General features: G+C 65.5%; 7 protein-coding genes across 7 annotated transcripts; 4 read left to right on the forward strand and 3 right to left on the reverse strand.

Annotated features, from left to right (window-relative positions):
• Window positions 1-1,010: 1,010 nt before the first annotated feature.
• JDV02_003913 (uncharacterized protein) lies at window positions 1,011-2,006 on the forward strand (the record flags this gene model as incomplete). Its single annotated transcript, XM_047985085.1, has 3 exons — window positions 1,011-1,375; window positions 1,434-1,844; window positions 1,898-2,006. 3 exons carry the CDS (start codon window positions 1,011-1,013, stop codon window positions 2,004-2,006), a joined length of 885 nt encoding a protein of 294 aa, XP_047841062.1.
• A 134-nt stretch (window positions 2,007-2,140) lies between these two features.
• JDV02_003914 (o-pyrocatechuate decarboxylase) lies at window positions 2,141-3,386 on the reverse strand. Its single transcript, XM_047985086.1, has 2 exons — window positions 3,018-3,386; window positions 2,141-2,963 (listed from the first exon to the last, which is right to left on the reverse strand). Exons 1-2 carry the CDS (start codon window positions 3,317-3,319, stop codon window positions 2,246-2,248), a joined length of 1,020 nt encoding a protein of 339 aa, XP_047841063.1. The 5' UTR covers window positions 3,320-3,386; the 3' UTR covers window positions 2,141-2,245.
• A 433-nt stretch (window positions 3,387-3,819) lies between these two features.
• On the forward strand, window positions 3,820-4,636 carry JDV02_003915 (uncharacterized protein). The gene is made up of 3 exons (XM_047985087.1): window positions 3,820-4,178; window positions 4,243-4,466; window positions 4,530-4,636. Exons 1-3 carry the CDS (start codon window positions 3,821-3,823, stop codon window positions 4,560-4,562), a joined length of 615 nt encoding a protein of 204 aa, XP_047841064.1. The 5' UTR covers window position 3,820; the 3' UTR covers window positions 4,563-4,636.
• On the reverse strand, window positions 4,470-5,716 carry JDV02_003916 (uncharacterized protein). The gene is made up of 4 exons (XM_047985088.1): window positions 5,441-5,716; window positions 5,130-5,381; window positions 4,834-5,080; window positions 4,470-4,785 (listed from the first exon to the last, which is right to left on the reverse strand). The coding sequence occupies exons 1-4, from the start codon at window positions 5,607-5,609 to the stop codon at window positions 4,653-4,655; spliced, it is 801 nt and encodes a 266-aa protein (XP_047841065.1). The 5' UTR covers window positions 5,610-5,716; the 3' UTR covers window positions 4,470-4,652.
• A 377-nt stretch (window positions 5,717-6,093) lies between these two features.
• Window positions 6,094-7,960, forward strand: JDV02_003917 (uncharacterized protein; the record flags this gene model as incomplete). Its single annotated transcript, XM_047985089.1, has 4 exons — window positions 6,094-6,463; window positions 6,529-6,827; window positions 6,878-7,372; window positions 7,427-7,960. 4 exons carry the CDS (start codon window positions 6,094-6,096, stop codon window positions 7,958-7,960), a joined length of 1,698 nt encoding a protein of 565 aa, XP_047841066.1.
• Window positions 7,961-9,040: 1,080 nt separating this feature from the next.
• On the forward strand, window positions 9,041-10,217 carry JDV02_003918 (Catechol 1,2-dioxygenase; the record flags this gene model as incomplete). Its single annotated transcript, XM_047985090.1, has 4 exons — window positions 9,041-9,336; window positions 9,425-9,663; window positions 9,756-9,868; window positions 9,954-10,217. 4 exons carry the CDS (start codon window positions 9,041-9,043, stop codon window positions 10,215-10,217), a joined length of 912 nt encoding a protein of 303 aa, XP_047841067.1.
• Window positions 10,218-10,525: 308 nt separating this feature from the next.
• JDV02_003919 (Salicylate 1-monooxygenase) lies at window positions 10,526-12,602 on the reverse strand. The gene is made up of 4 exons (XM_047985091.1): window positions 11,762-12,602; window positions 10,907-11,633; window positions 10,749-10,827; window positions 10,526-10,693 (listed from the first exon to the last, which is right to left on the reverse strand). Exons 1-4 carry the CDS (start codon window positions 12,182-12,184, stop codon window positions 10,561-10,563), a joined length of 1,362 nt encoding a protein of 453 aa, XP_047841068.1. The 5' UTR covers window positions 12,185-12,602; the 3' UTR covers window positions 10,526-10,560.
• Between the last annotated feature and the right edge of the window lie 10 nt (window positions 12,603-12,612).

Consider the following 12,612-nt stretch of genomic DNA (forward strand, 5'->3'; position numbering starts at 1 on the left):
CACCTCTCACGTTCCAGGTTTTCTTGCAGGCCGGCTCTGCGTCCGTTTCAGCGCCCTGGTCGCGGTGAACAGGGCACGTTGAGAGCTGGTCAATGCCCTCGGAAACCGACCACGCTCCCAACGGCGAGTCCGGGTCGAGCTAATGTGCCAGTCCCGCCGCGACGTGACAAAGTCATCTCGGTTTGGCCATCCATGGATCTCGCCCATGGCCCCAACGGTGTCCATGACCGCCAACGCCTCTCGAATCGCAGCCTGGTGCCGAATCGTGGCGTCATGGCAGCTACCCCGACAGGCAACGTTAAGCATCAGCAATATGTCTATTCAGGTCGGAGCAGGGGGGCTCGCTCCACTGCACCAACTGCCAGCTCGTTATGGTGCTAGGCCAAGCGTGTCCCCGTCCTGCTAGTGCCCGCTCGCGCTGACGCCAGGGCCGTTGCGCTTGTGCTGTCGCGCCGGCAATCGGCCCCCGGTGATTCGCCGCCACGCGGACCTCGCACTCGCATTCCGTCTCACCTCGAACGCGTTGCCCCTTTGAAAATGTCAAGCGAAAGCGATGCCGTCGGACGGCGGGCGGAGCCCTCGCTCGACCTGCCGCAGCCATCCCCATCGGGCATCGTTGGCGTCATGGAAACGTCCACGACCACTGCCACCGCGTCCCGGAATGCGAGAGCGAGCAAAATCGTCCTTTTTCGCCCGTCAGCCCTGTGGAGGCGCAGCGCCGATATGATGTCCGGGATTGGGATGGCCTTTCGAGGTCGACGTTGGCCGTTGGACCTGGGCGACGCCGCGATGCTAGCTCTGGTGCTCCCGTCGTGGGCTGCGCCGTATAAAGTCGTGACAGCATCGCCTTGATGATATAGCGGCAGCTCTCTCGACCCAAGGACATTGACCCAAAGCATTGACCAAATCCGTTGACCCAAGGCATTGACCCAAGGCCATTTCGACGCGATCGCGACTGCAGCTACGAAGTACACGCCGCCCACAACAGGTACATACACACAGTGACCGTCATGGCGCCGCCCGCGCTCCCCAACGGCCTCATCGCCTTTGGCCCCGATGCCAACTGCACCCTCGCCCTCTGCCCGGTCGAGTGGAGCGTCTACCAGTACCGCCCCTCCCTGCCGGCCAACATTGTCTTCCTCGCCCTCTTCGCCCTCGCCGCCGCCGTCCACATCTTCCTCGGCGTCAGGTGGCGGAGCTGGGGGTTCATGGCCGGCATCATCCTCGGGTGCCTGACGGAGATCATTGGCTACGTCGGCCGCATCCTCCTCTACAACAATCCGTTTGACTTTGGCGGCTTCCTCATGCAGATTGTCCTCATCACGACAGGGCCCGTCTTTTACACGGCGTCCATCTACGTCACCCTATCCAAGACGTGGGTTCTTTATCCCCCCGATGCCAGCGAGCAAGCTGACTCCTCTCCCCTTCCCCAGCATCGAGCACCTCGCGCCGCGGCTCTCCCGCTTCAGGCCCCAGCTCTTCTACTGGATCTTCATCCCCACCGACATGGTGTGCCTCGCGCTGCAGGCCGCGGGCGGCGCCCTGTCCACGACGAGCTCCGGGTCGAGCGACACGGGCGTCAACGTTGCCATGGCCGGGCTCGCCCTGCAGGTCGCCGTGCTCGCCATCTTCTCGCTGCTCTTTGCCGACTACATGTTCCGCTACACGCGCGACGCGGCCACGCCGCCCCTGGGCACGAGGCTTCGCCTCTTCTTTGGCGGCCTGAGCGTCGCCATCGTCTTGATCCTCGCGCGGTCCATCTACCGCTGCTACGAGCTGAGCAAGGGCTACCAGAACTCGGACCTGATTACGGACGAGGGCCTGTTTATCGGGCTCGAGGGAGTGTGAGCATGCCGTTGACCCTGCGTGCGCTTGCTTGCTTGCTGACCGTCGATAGGCTCATTGTCATTGCCGTGTTTGCCCTGTGCATCGGCCATCCGGGCTTGTTCTTTGGCTCCGAGGCGACAATGCACCCCTCGACCAGCTCGTCGGATGTGGAAAAGTAGTGGCACGTAACGAGTCGCGTCCGCCGTAGACGCCTTTTTTGGTTATTTTTTTTTTCAGACAGAGGGAGAGAGGTGCGCACGAGCACGTTGACGGTGGCATGGGCGTTGTGTGTTTAACAAACTACGTGCGGATAGACACGATTGGATAGTATATACTTTGTACCGTGTAGGACTGTGGACAGCTCAGATTGGCTCTACATAATCATAATACCTTGCTGCACGACCACCCCGGCAAACGGCTACGCTATCCGGGCCTCGCTGTCCTTGAACGCCGGCAGCTTGAGCAGCCTCTTTGCGTTCTCGCGGCCCATCTTGAGCTTGTCGTCGAGGTTCAGGGGGACGCCGTCGTACCAGACGCAGGCGTCGGCAAAGTTCTCAAAGGGGTAGTCGATGGAAAACAGAATGCGGTCGGCGCCGACCTCGGCCATGCAAAACTGCAGCGTCGTGGTGGAAAAGTGGCCGCTGGTGGTGATCCAGATGTTGTCGCGAAAGTACTCGCGGATGGTGCGCTGGCAGGCCAGGCCGAGGGGCTTCTTGACGTCCTCGAACCAGTGGTTGATGCGCCACATGTCAAAGGGGATGTGCTCGCCCAGGTGGCCCAGGACGACCTGCAGGCGCGGGTGGCGGTCGAAGACGCCGTTGGTCACCATGCCGAGGACGTGCAGGCTGACGCCGTGCGCGAAGCTCAGCGGCGGGCCGATGAGCCAGCTGCGCTTGGCCCAGAGGCGCTCGTGCACCGTGCCCGTCGGGTTGCGCGGGTGCAGGTAAAAGGGCACGTCGAGCTCCGTCACGGCCGCCCAGAAGACGTCCCACTCGGGCCCGTCGTAGAAGATCATGTCGTCGCCCTCGGCGCCCGCGCGCTGCGTGTCGTTGACCAGCGCGCCCTTGAAGCCGTACTGCGTGACGCACCGCCTCAGCTCGGCGGCGGCCTGCTCGGGGTCGTGCATGGAGAGGGTGCTGCGGAGCTGTCAGCGAGGCCCTCGTGAAGCGGAGGGTAAAGACAGAGCATACGCAAACGCGCCGAGGCGGTCCGGGTGCGCCTTGATCTCGCCAGCCACGTAGTCGTTGACCTCGACGGCCAGGCTCTGCGCCGCCTCGGGGTCCCAGACGTCCTGCACGCCGGGCGCCGTGTACGACAGCACCGTGTACCCGACGCCGTGCTCGTCCATGTACTTGATGCGCTGGCCGACGAGGTCGCTGATCTCGGCGGCGTGCTTGTCCGGGTCGACGGCGAAGAGCGACGCCCACCAGCGCGTCTTGTCGTGCATGCGAGGCAAGGCAAAGGCCTCTTCCAGCGCGACTTTGCCCAGCATGGTGGCGGTTGGATGGGACCTGAGCAGTAAGAGGTCACTCGGGACGACGGCGTGAGAGGGATGAACGCAGGCCGACTGTAGGGGTGAACGTGCAGGGCGAGCTACGCGTGTGAGGCCGTCACTCACTCAGATGGATAGAGATGTGGGGTTCACTGAATCTGGATGAGTCTGCCCAGGCATCCGCGGATGAGCTTTATATCGGGCGCGCTGGCACGCGGCCTTTGTCTGGCCAGCGTTGCTGACGAGCTGCAGCATGATGCTCGACGGGGAGACGGAGCCGCGCACCTGGAGCTGGTCGGGCTACTTGCTCAGCACAGTATCCGCTCCGTAGTGCGGGGTCCAGTGGTGGCCATCCGGCAGGGAAACACAGTTGATGCTGCAAAGGCCGGCACTGTAGATGGGTAGCGCCGTCGCCAGCCGTCCCTGCTGTCCACTACCAGTATCAGCAGGGCGTTCCGTCGCACACGAGCGACCGAGCGTGCCCAGAGCGACGGCGGCTGGATGACACTCCGTACTTGTCAACCGTCAACATCCGGACAGCCGCCCGCATCCCGAGCACAGAGTTCCCGTCGTGTAAGTTCCGTCCAAGCTGCCTACCCGGCACCCAGGGCTCCCGAATTAAACTTCGCGGCACAGCCATTGACAATCCTCCCGACGACAAGCTCACGCACGCCCAGCATGTCGCATTCCTACAAGGCAGAGTACCCGGCCGGCGCGTCCGTCGACCCCGGCATCGTCCAGTTCCTGCAGGACTTTTACGCCGTCTCCGACGTGCCGGGCGAGCACGACCGCTATGTCGACATGCTCACCGAGGACGCCACGTTCATCATGGCCTCCAAGAGGGCGCGAGGACGGGACGGTATGAGCCGAGACGATGCTTCGTACGCTGCTATATGCTGACCACTGCCGGTGCGCCGACATAGAAATCCTGGCCGTGCGCAAGGGCATGTGGACCGTCGTCTCGTCGCGCAGGCACACCGTCTTCAAGGTGTTTCCGTTCGCCGGGGCCGACGAGTTCATGATCTACGGCTCCGTCGCGCTGGGGCTCAAGAACGGCGCCGGCGTCGACGTCGACTGGGCCGCCCGGGCCGAGCTGGAGAAGTCCGCCGACGGCAGGTGGAGGATGAAGTACTATCAAGTGTACCTGGTGCGTCCCCTCCATTTACCAGTGTTTCCGTTCATCAGTGCTCCCAAACACTAACACACGTAGGACACGGGAGCGATTGCGGCGGCCAACAAGTAACACTGCGGCCTCGCCTGCACACGGAGCATCTTGTAGCGCTATAGAGTACCTAGTAGATTCAAGCATTCGTCATGGCTCCGTCACCGCACATCAACTCGTGGGCGTGACCTCGGCCACGAAGCCGCTCACCAGCGCCAGCACCCCGTCCGCGGCCTCTATGCAATGCCAATGCCCCACGCCCTGGAGCACCTCGAGGCGCTTCCGGCCCGCGTCGACGCCCCAGCTGTTGTCGCTGTCAGCACCACCCTGGGACAGGGCGTGTTCGACTCACCTCTGCAAGATGTGCTCGGACCCGCCCATCGGGCTCGTCTTGTCGTGCGACCCTGCGATGATGAGCAACGGGCACTTGATGTCCTCGTACCGCGGCCGGGTCGCCCTTTGTATCGTACGGCACAGCGACTTGTATCCCTCGGGCGACTGCGCGAGGAGGAGCGTCCGGATAAAAGCCTGCTGCGTCGGCGTGGCCCTGGGGCCCGTGGCGGCAAACGGCACCACGGCAGCGACGCCCTCCATGCCCTCTTGGCCGGATCAGCAGGGGAGACGACTCGGCATCGGACCTGGACCTACCTGCGTCGACCAGCTTGACGCGGGCCTCAAAGACCCCGACCAGCGCCTCGTTGGGGTTGACGGGGCCGACCAGGACGGCGCCCGCGACGTCGAGGCTGCGGGCGAGCTCGCTGGCGACGATGGCGCCCATGGAGTGACCCACGGCCACGACGCGCCGGGCGTCAATCTTCAGTGCGGTGAGGAGGGCGCTGGCGGCCCCGCAGAGCATGGCCGGGTCGCTGTCCTGGCCGCGGTAGGGCGACAGGGCGCTGCCTGCGAGCCGGTCAGCCATCTATGCAGAGGCCGTAGGGAAGGAAGCGACAGGGACTCACCCGGCGTGTCAAAGGCCAGGCATGAGATGCCCTGTTGGACGAGCGACGGGATGATGGGGGCGTAAAAGGAGTTGGAGGAGCCGAGGCCGTGGATGAAGAGCAGGACGGGGTCGCCGGCGGCATGCCAGGTGTAGAAGAGGTCTTGGTCTTGCACGCGGAGGGACGGCATGGCTGCGGAGGTTGATGCCGAGGTGTTCAACCGTCCTGCAAGGCGTACGAGAGGCTGCCTGGCAAAGTATCTGGGTATCGTCAAGTGAGGAGACCGTTGGAGCGTCCGGGTCAGTCATGTAAGCGACCGTTCGTGGCGGACAGTGCAGGGCATCGGTGTCGGCGAGACCGTGGCAGCCGGGGGTGGAGCCCCCGCTGCACAGTGGGCTCTTTGAAGCCTCGGATTCATGCTGGCGGATCGCGCTGTGCAGGCCGCCCGGGCGGGTGTCCACAGGTGGATTGCAGGCATCTACCTAGCGCCCTACGTGCCGCTGCCCGCGGATCCGTCCAGCGCCCGGTCTCACCCGCGCGGCGCTCAGGCACCGACGCCCCCTAGATGGTCCCTCCCGTCCACTACTGTCAAGTTGTCCAGCGGCCAGCCCAACCTCCCAGCTGCATCGGACGCTTTCACTACAGAGCGTAGATTTACAGCAAGAGTGAATGCCATGACGCCGACGCAGCCGTACAGCTCCATCGCGGAGACGTCTCGCATCTTCGACCTCGTCCTGTCGCTCGTGGACCCCCTGTCGCTCCCGGCCGGCACGCGGGCCAAGAGGGCCGACGTCGTCTTCACCGGGGCGCGCGACCAGCCGTACTTTTTCATCCCCTTCAAGGAGACGGAGACGGCCGCCGCGCTCAAGGCCGTCGAGGGCTGCGTCGCGTCGCTGCTGGCCGACGTCAAGAGCGGCGGGGGCGAGGCGCGCCGCCGCATCACCGTCGACCAGGAGAGGACGACGGCGTTTTTGTTCCAGGCGTACCTCGCGCGCGTCGGCGGCCTCGGCAAGCTGGACAAGGAGGTGCGGTCGCTGCTCAAGGGTGAGTCAGTCCCATCGCTTGGGTGAGGAAGCTGTGTGAGCATCCGACTGACACGCTCTCGTCAGATACGGACCTGCTGCAGGCGCAGTCGGACCCGTATCGCCGCATGGCGGCCAACCTGTACGCGACGGCGGACGAGGGCGAGTACTACCACATCCACGGCTCGCTCGAGGCGTCGACGACGCTGCGCATGATTGGGCTCGCGCCGCACCGTCCGGACCTCCAGACGCACGAGGACATTGTGGGCGTCATCGAGCCGGCGGTGCAGAAGCTGACGGTCGACGAGCTCGAGGCGCTCAACGCCGAGCACCGCCAGGCCGGCGTCAAGGCGTACAAGCACGAGGACTTTTTGCGCACGCCTCACGTACGCTTCCCCCAAAACGATGAGTTGTGGAATCTGTCTGACAAGCGCAGGGCAAGGTCAACTGGGAGCTGCCGCCGTGGACCGTCGAGCCGCTCGAGGCCACGACGCCGCCGTGCGGGCTGCCGGACCGGGGCGACGGGCGCATCCTGTCGGGGGTCCGGGTGCTCGAGCTGTGCCGCATCATCGCGGGCCCCGTGGTGGCGCGCATCCTGGGCGAGTACGGGGCCGACGTGCTCAAGGTCACGAGCCCCAACCTCAGCGACGTGCCCTTCTTCCAGGTCGACGGCAACATGGGGAAGCGGGCGGCCGACGTCGACCTCAAGACGCCCGAGGGGCGGCGGGTGTTTGAGGGGCTGCTGGACGAGGCGGACGTGGTCGTCGACGGCTACCGGCCGGGCGCGCTGGAGAGGCTCGGCTACGGGCCGCGGGCGCTGGCGGAGCGGGCGGCGCGCCGGGGCCGGGGCGTCGTGTACGTCAACGAGAACTGCTTCGGCTACGAGGGCGAGTGGGCGGGGCGGCCGGGGTGGCAGCAGATTGCCGACTGCGTATGTGCCCCTTTGCGATGGTATGACATTTCTTTACTGACGACGACGACGCAGGTGAGCGGCATCGCGTGGGAGCAGGGCCGGTTCATGGGCCTCGACGAGCCGGTGGTGCCGCCGTTCCCCATCTCCGACTACGGCACGGGGTGCATGGGGGCCATCGCGGCGCTGACGGGGCTGCACCACCGGGCGACGCGCGGGGGCTCGTGGCACGGCAAGGCGTCGCTGCTGCACTACGACCTGCTGCTCTTCAAGGCCGGCCTGCTGCCCGAGGCGGTGCGGGCGCGCCTGCGCGACGAGGCGGGCGAGGCCTTCCTGGCGCTGCGGCACGCGCACAGCGTGGACCGCATCTCGGGCACGGCGCTGCGCCAGATGCGCCGCCTGCACCCGGGCCTCGTGGACGACCCGCGGTACCTGGACCGGTGGCACGCCGCGGGCTACGGCGCCGAGGTGTCGGCGGTGCTGCCGGTGGTGCAGATGGAGGGCGTGGACATTTCCTTTGCGCGCGCGAGCCGGCCCAACGGCACCGACGAGGCGTCGTGGGACTTTGCGGGCGGCGACGACTACCGGAAGCCGGAGCCTGACGCCTGAAGGCTTGCAGAGGCCTGGACCGCTGAAGACTGGAGGCCTGAAGGGGCCTATAGACGGCGGCTCGGAGATGGCCTGAAGCGTGACAAAGAATCTACCCGCGGTATACCGAGACTCGAGAACAATGCAGTGTATCCGTACACGCTGCCCCTGAATATGAGCTGCGGGTGACCCTGAACAAGTGCATCTGATCAGACATCATGCCACGGCTCGTTGGATTTCCGCTGCTGGGCGAGAATATCATGGATCGGTGTTTGGCCCACCCAACATCATCATTGCTTGCCGGCTCTGGCTCTCCAACCGCAGCATGTTGGTCGTCGTGCAACAACCCGTCGACGGCTAAACATTCTGCAGACGTATAAGTCGCGTGAGGCTAGGCCGGCGGGACGTTGGTGACGCGGGGCCCACGCCGCGCGGTCTGAGCTTCGACGGTCAGCATTAGCTGATTGTTGGTCACAGACACCGATGTGGGATGTCGCCGAACTGCCGGCCGCCGGCATTCGAGCTGGGCACCCCGCGCGGGATGACGGGGTGGGAGGGCGGCGGGCGTCGGATACGGACGCTGGTGCATTATCCGACGCCCCCTCTCTACCCAAGTCTTACACCCACTGTGTGCCCCCCGCAAGCGCGAAGCCCCCGCGCGGGGTGATGGAGGTCACAGGCGGCGCACCCAGGCGTCCCGGGGGTTGCCCAGACGGGAGCTTCCCAGTTCCGAAGCGACGGGCTAGGGGCGGCCGTCGGGGCTCTTCCGCGGGGTCGCAGCGGGGATACGGACGCACGCACGGGGAGCCCAGGAGAGTCAGGCCATTCGACAGCTCGGTCCAGCGAGCTTGGTACTTGACGTCGCGCGCGTTGGGCTGCCTGCGTTGTGCGGGCTGGAGGCGCTCGCTTATCAATGGCTGCGGATATATTGGTCACCTGCGTGTCGCGCAAAGCCCAGCCTGACGGCTCCCCTTGGTACAGTCTCTCACGCTCGCCTACGTGTATAAGCCCCCGTCGACGATACACCACCAGCGCACCTCTCGTGACAAACGGCGATACAGTCTCTGCGTAAACCTAGCGATACATCCACCCCAGCCCGCCATGACCTCTGCAACGCAGCTGCAGCAGCAGCCCAACGGACAGGGCGGCGACGACGACGACGGCATGGGCGCCGAGTTCACGCGCACCGTGGTCGAGGCCATGGGCCCGGCGACGTCGCCGCGGCTGCGCGAGGTCATGTCGGCGCTCATCCGGCACGTGCACGACTTTGCGCGCGAGGTGCAGCTCACGACGGACGAGTGGATGGCGGGCGTGCAGCTCATCAACGCGGCCGGGCAGATGAGCAACGAGAAGCGCAACGAGGGGCAGCTGCTGTGCGACGTGATTGGCCTCGAGTCGTGAGTCCTTGGCCCCTTGGTTCCTCGAGGCGTGGGATGCAGCAGACGGAGGAGCGAACGCGCATGCTGACCATGTCACCGCGGACAGCCTCGTCGACCACATCACCTTTAGCGCCGCGACCAAGAGCACAAAGGGCCTCACGGCGTCGGCCATCCTGGGCCCCTTTTGGCGGCACGACACGCCGCTCCGCGAAAACGGCAGCTCCATCAGCTTCGACACGCCCGCCGACGCGCAGGTCGTCTTCATGCACGGCAGGGTCGCCGACGTGGCGACGGGCGCGCCGCTGGCCGACGCGACCGTCGAGGTGTGGCAGGCGTCGACCAACGGTGCGTGAGCATTGACTCTCTGAGAAGCCCTCTTCACATATCGATGCGTGCCGGATGTTGTGCTTGTGATTAGTCTGACGCGCCCCCGCCAGGCCTCTACGAGCAGCAAGACGACGAGCAGGTCGAGCACAACCTGCGCGGCGTCTTCAAGACGGACGCCCAGGGCGCGTACTCGCTGTACTGCCTGCGCCCGACGCCCTACCCGGTAAGCTTGATTCCTGATGGTCAGATGTGACGAGTAACAGCAGGAGACAACGGGAACTGAAAGCTCACGCGTGCTGCCTGCGTAGGTCCCCCAGGACGGCCCCGCCGGCAAGCTGCTCGGCCTCATGGACCGGCACGTGTTCCGGCCGGCGCACATCCACTTCATGGTCGTGGCCGACGGCTACCGCTCGCTGGTGACGCAAATCTTCGACGAGGACTGCAAGTACCTGGCCAACGACTCCGTCTTCGCCGTCAAGGACGACCTGCGGGTGCGGTTCGAGCCGCGCGCGGGCGACGAGCGGGCGTCGCTGGAGCTCGAGTACAACATAAATCTGGCCAAGGCGGAGTGAGTGAGTGAGTGTGTGTCTTTGGAGCGTGTTTGGCTGGGACGGACAACATGTATTTGGATTCGACGGCCGGATGCAGACGTGAGAACTTGTGAACCGTTGAGCCTTTACAACGTACGCCGAGAATGTAACGAATTGGTTCTGTTTGCAGCTATTGGCCGAGAATGATGAGACTGAATAACGGCTCTTGCTGTGCACTACATCTGCCAAGCTTACACGCCCTACCGACCACCATCCTAAATATGTTTCCGCAAGCCAATAGTACACGCTCACGGACATTTGCCTCCTCGACATGATAACATTCAAAGGCTACTGCCACTGCCACTGCCACTGCCGCCGTCCACTCCTACTCCGACTCCCCCACCGTGATGCCGCTCGGCAGCTTCAGCCCCATCGGCAGCCCCCTGACGTACTTTTCCGTAAAGGCGACGCCGCGCCGCGCCGCGAGCCGCTCGTCGACGTCCTTGAACATGTCGTACCTGCGTGTGTCAGTCAGCGAGCGGGCCACCCACGTCGTGCGCCGGGGGTACTCACGCGTTCATCTCTTCAATGGTCAGGATCTTCTTGGGGTCCTCGACCTTGTACGTCGGGGTGTCCTTGTTGACGGAGAAGCCTGCCAGACAAGACAACGACACGAGTCAGCCAGTCAGCCCAGGTCACAGCGGCGGATCACGAGAGAGACAGAGGCCTACCGATGCGCTCGTTTATGTTGTACGCCGCCTTGGCCGCGGCGGCCTGCACCCGCGTCACCCGCGGCAGGCGCACCTCGTCGTAGACGGCCAGGACCTCGGCGACGTCGCCGCGGAAGCGCTCGCGGCCCAGCAGGATGCCGAGGGCGGCGGCGTCCTCGATGGCCATGCAGGCGCCCTGGCTCTGGTGCGGCATCATGGGGTGGCCCGCGTCGCCGAGCAGGCACACGCGGCCGCGGCCCAGGTACGGGTACGGGTCGTGCAGCCACAGGCGCCAGGGGCGAATCTCCTTGCCGATGGCGAGGTGGGCGCGCACGCGCTCGTCGAGCTCCGGGTACGGCGCCAGCAGCTCCTCGACGGGGCGGTCCTCGGCGCCGGCCCACGCCTGCGTGGCGTAGTCGCCCACGGCGCGCGGGAAGAAGCAGTAGTAGGACAGCAGGCGGCCGTCGTTGCACGGCGAGAGCACAATCTTGTCCCACTTGCCCTCCTGCCCGCCCCAGTACTCGAGCGCCGCGTCGCGCGAGTAGTCGACGAGCCCCGCCCGCACCGCCTCCTCGGTCGTCACGTTGGTGTGCAGGCAGCTCTGCTCGGCGGGCCGCTTGGCCGGCCGGATGCCCAGCTCGCCGCGCACGACGGACCCGATGCCGTCGGCGCCGACGATGACGTCGTGCTGCGCCGTGGCGCCGTTGGCGAAGGAGACGACGCCGGCCTCGACGTCGATGCTCTGGCACTGCTGCCGTGTCAGCGTGTCTCATCCTCGAGCGATGGTGTGGGAGTTAGGGTGGTTCAAAAACGCCAACCACCGCGCTTGGTGGTGAGGGCATCGTGAGTGCTTCAGTGAGGGCATCGCAAACACACCTTGTGCTTCACCACCAGCCGCGCCGGCGTCCCCTCCCCCTCCTCCCCCAGCGCGCACTCCTTGAGCATCCGGTGCATGTCCTGGCGGTGAAACATGTTGTAGACGTGCCCCCAGCGCTCCTCGTAGTCGCCCAGGTCGTACACGCTCACCGGCTCGCCCGTCTTCCAGTCGCGGTTGATGAGCTTGCGCAGCACCACGGGGTCGCCCCGGGCCACGTCCACCGACCACTCGTGCAGCCACCGCGTGCCGTTGGCCGCGCACGACACCGACGCGCCCACCTCGCCCGCAAAGTCGGACCTCTCGTACACGGTCACCTCGTGGCCCGCCCGCCGCAGCGCGATGGCCGCCGCCAGCCCGCCGATGCCGCCGCCCACGACGCCCACGCTGAGGCGCCGCCAGCCGGGTGTTTCGTTGGAGCCCATGCTTCTTCTGCCTGGCTGTGTGTTGTGCGTGCCGTGACGAATGCGTTGGAGACGGGTGGGTGATGTGCTCGTTTGTCTTGTCGGCGAGTCGTCAACGCATGGGGCATAAATGCGTGTCCGGCCGCCTGGACCTGCCGCTGCGTCCCGCAAACCTTCTATATAGCCACGACGGCATCGCCTCACCGCGAGCCTTCACACCCATCCGTGTCACGCGGCGCGCTGTCCGTTGCGCATCTCGTCGATGCCCTCCAGACCGAGCCGGGGTGCACTAGCCGACGGCGGCTACGTTCCCGCCACGCCAGTGACGTCGGCTCCGCCCCCCAGATGGATGGCTGGATCTGGAGAGTGGCATTGGAGAACCGAAGCTATGCGGCCAAAAGGATCGTGTCGTCGGGGCTGGAGCGTGGGCGGAAGCTGGCAGAGATGCG

This window comes from Purpureocillium takamizusanense, chromosome 3 (assembly GCF_022605165.1).
Source record: "Purpureocillium takamizusanense chromosome 3, complete sequence".
Classification (NCBI taxonomy): domain Eukaryota; kingdom Fungi; phylum Ascomycota; class Sordariomycetes; order Hypocreales; family Ophiocordycipitaceae; genus Purpureocillium; species Purpureocillium takamizusanense.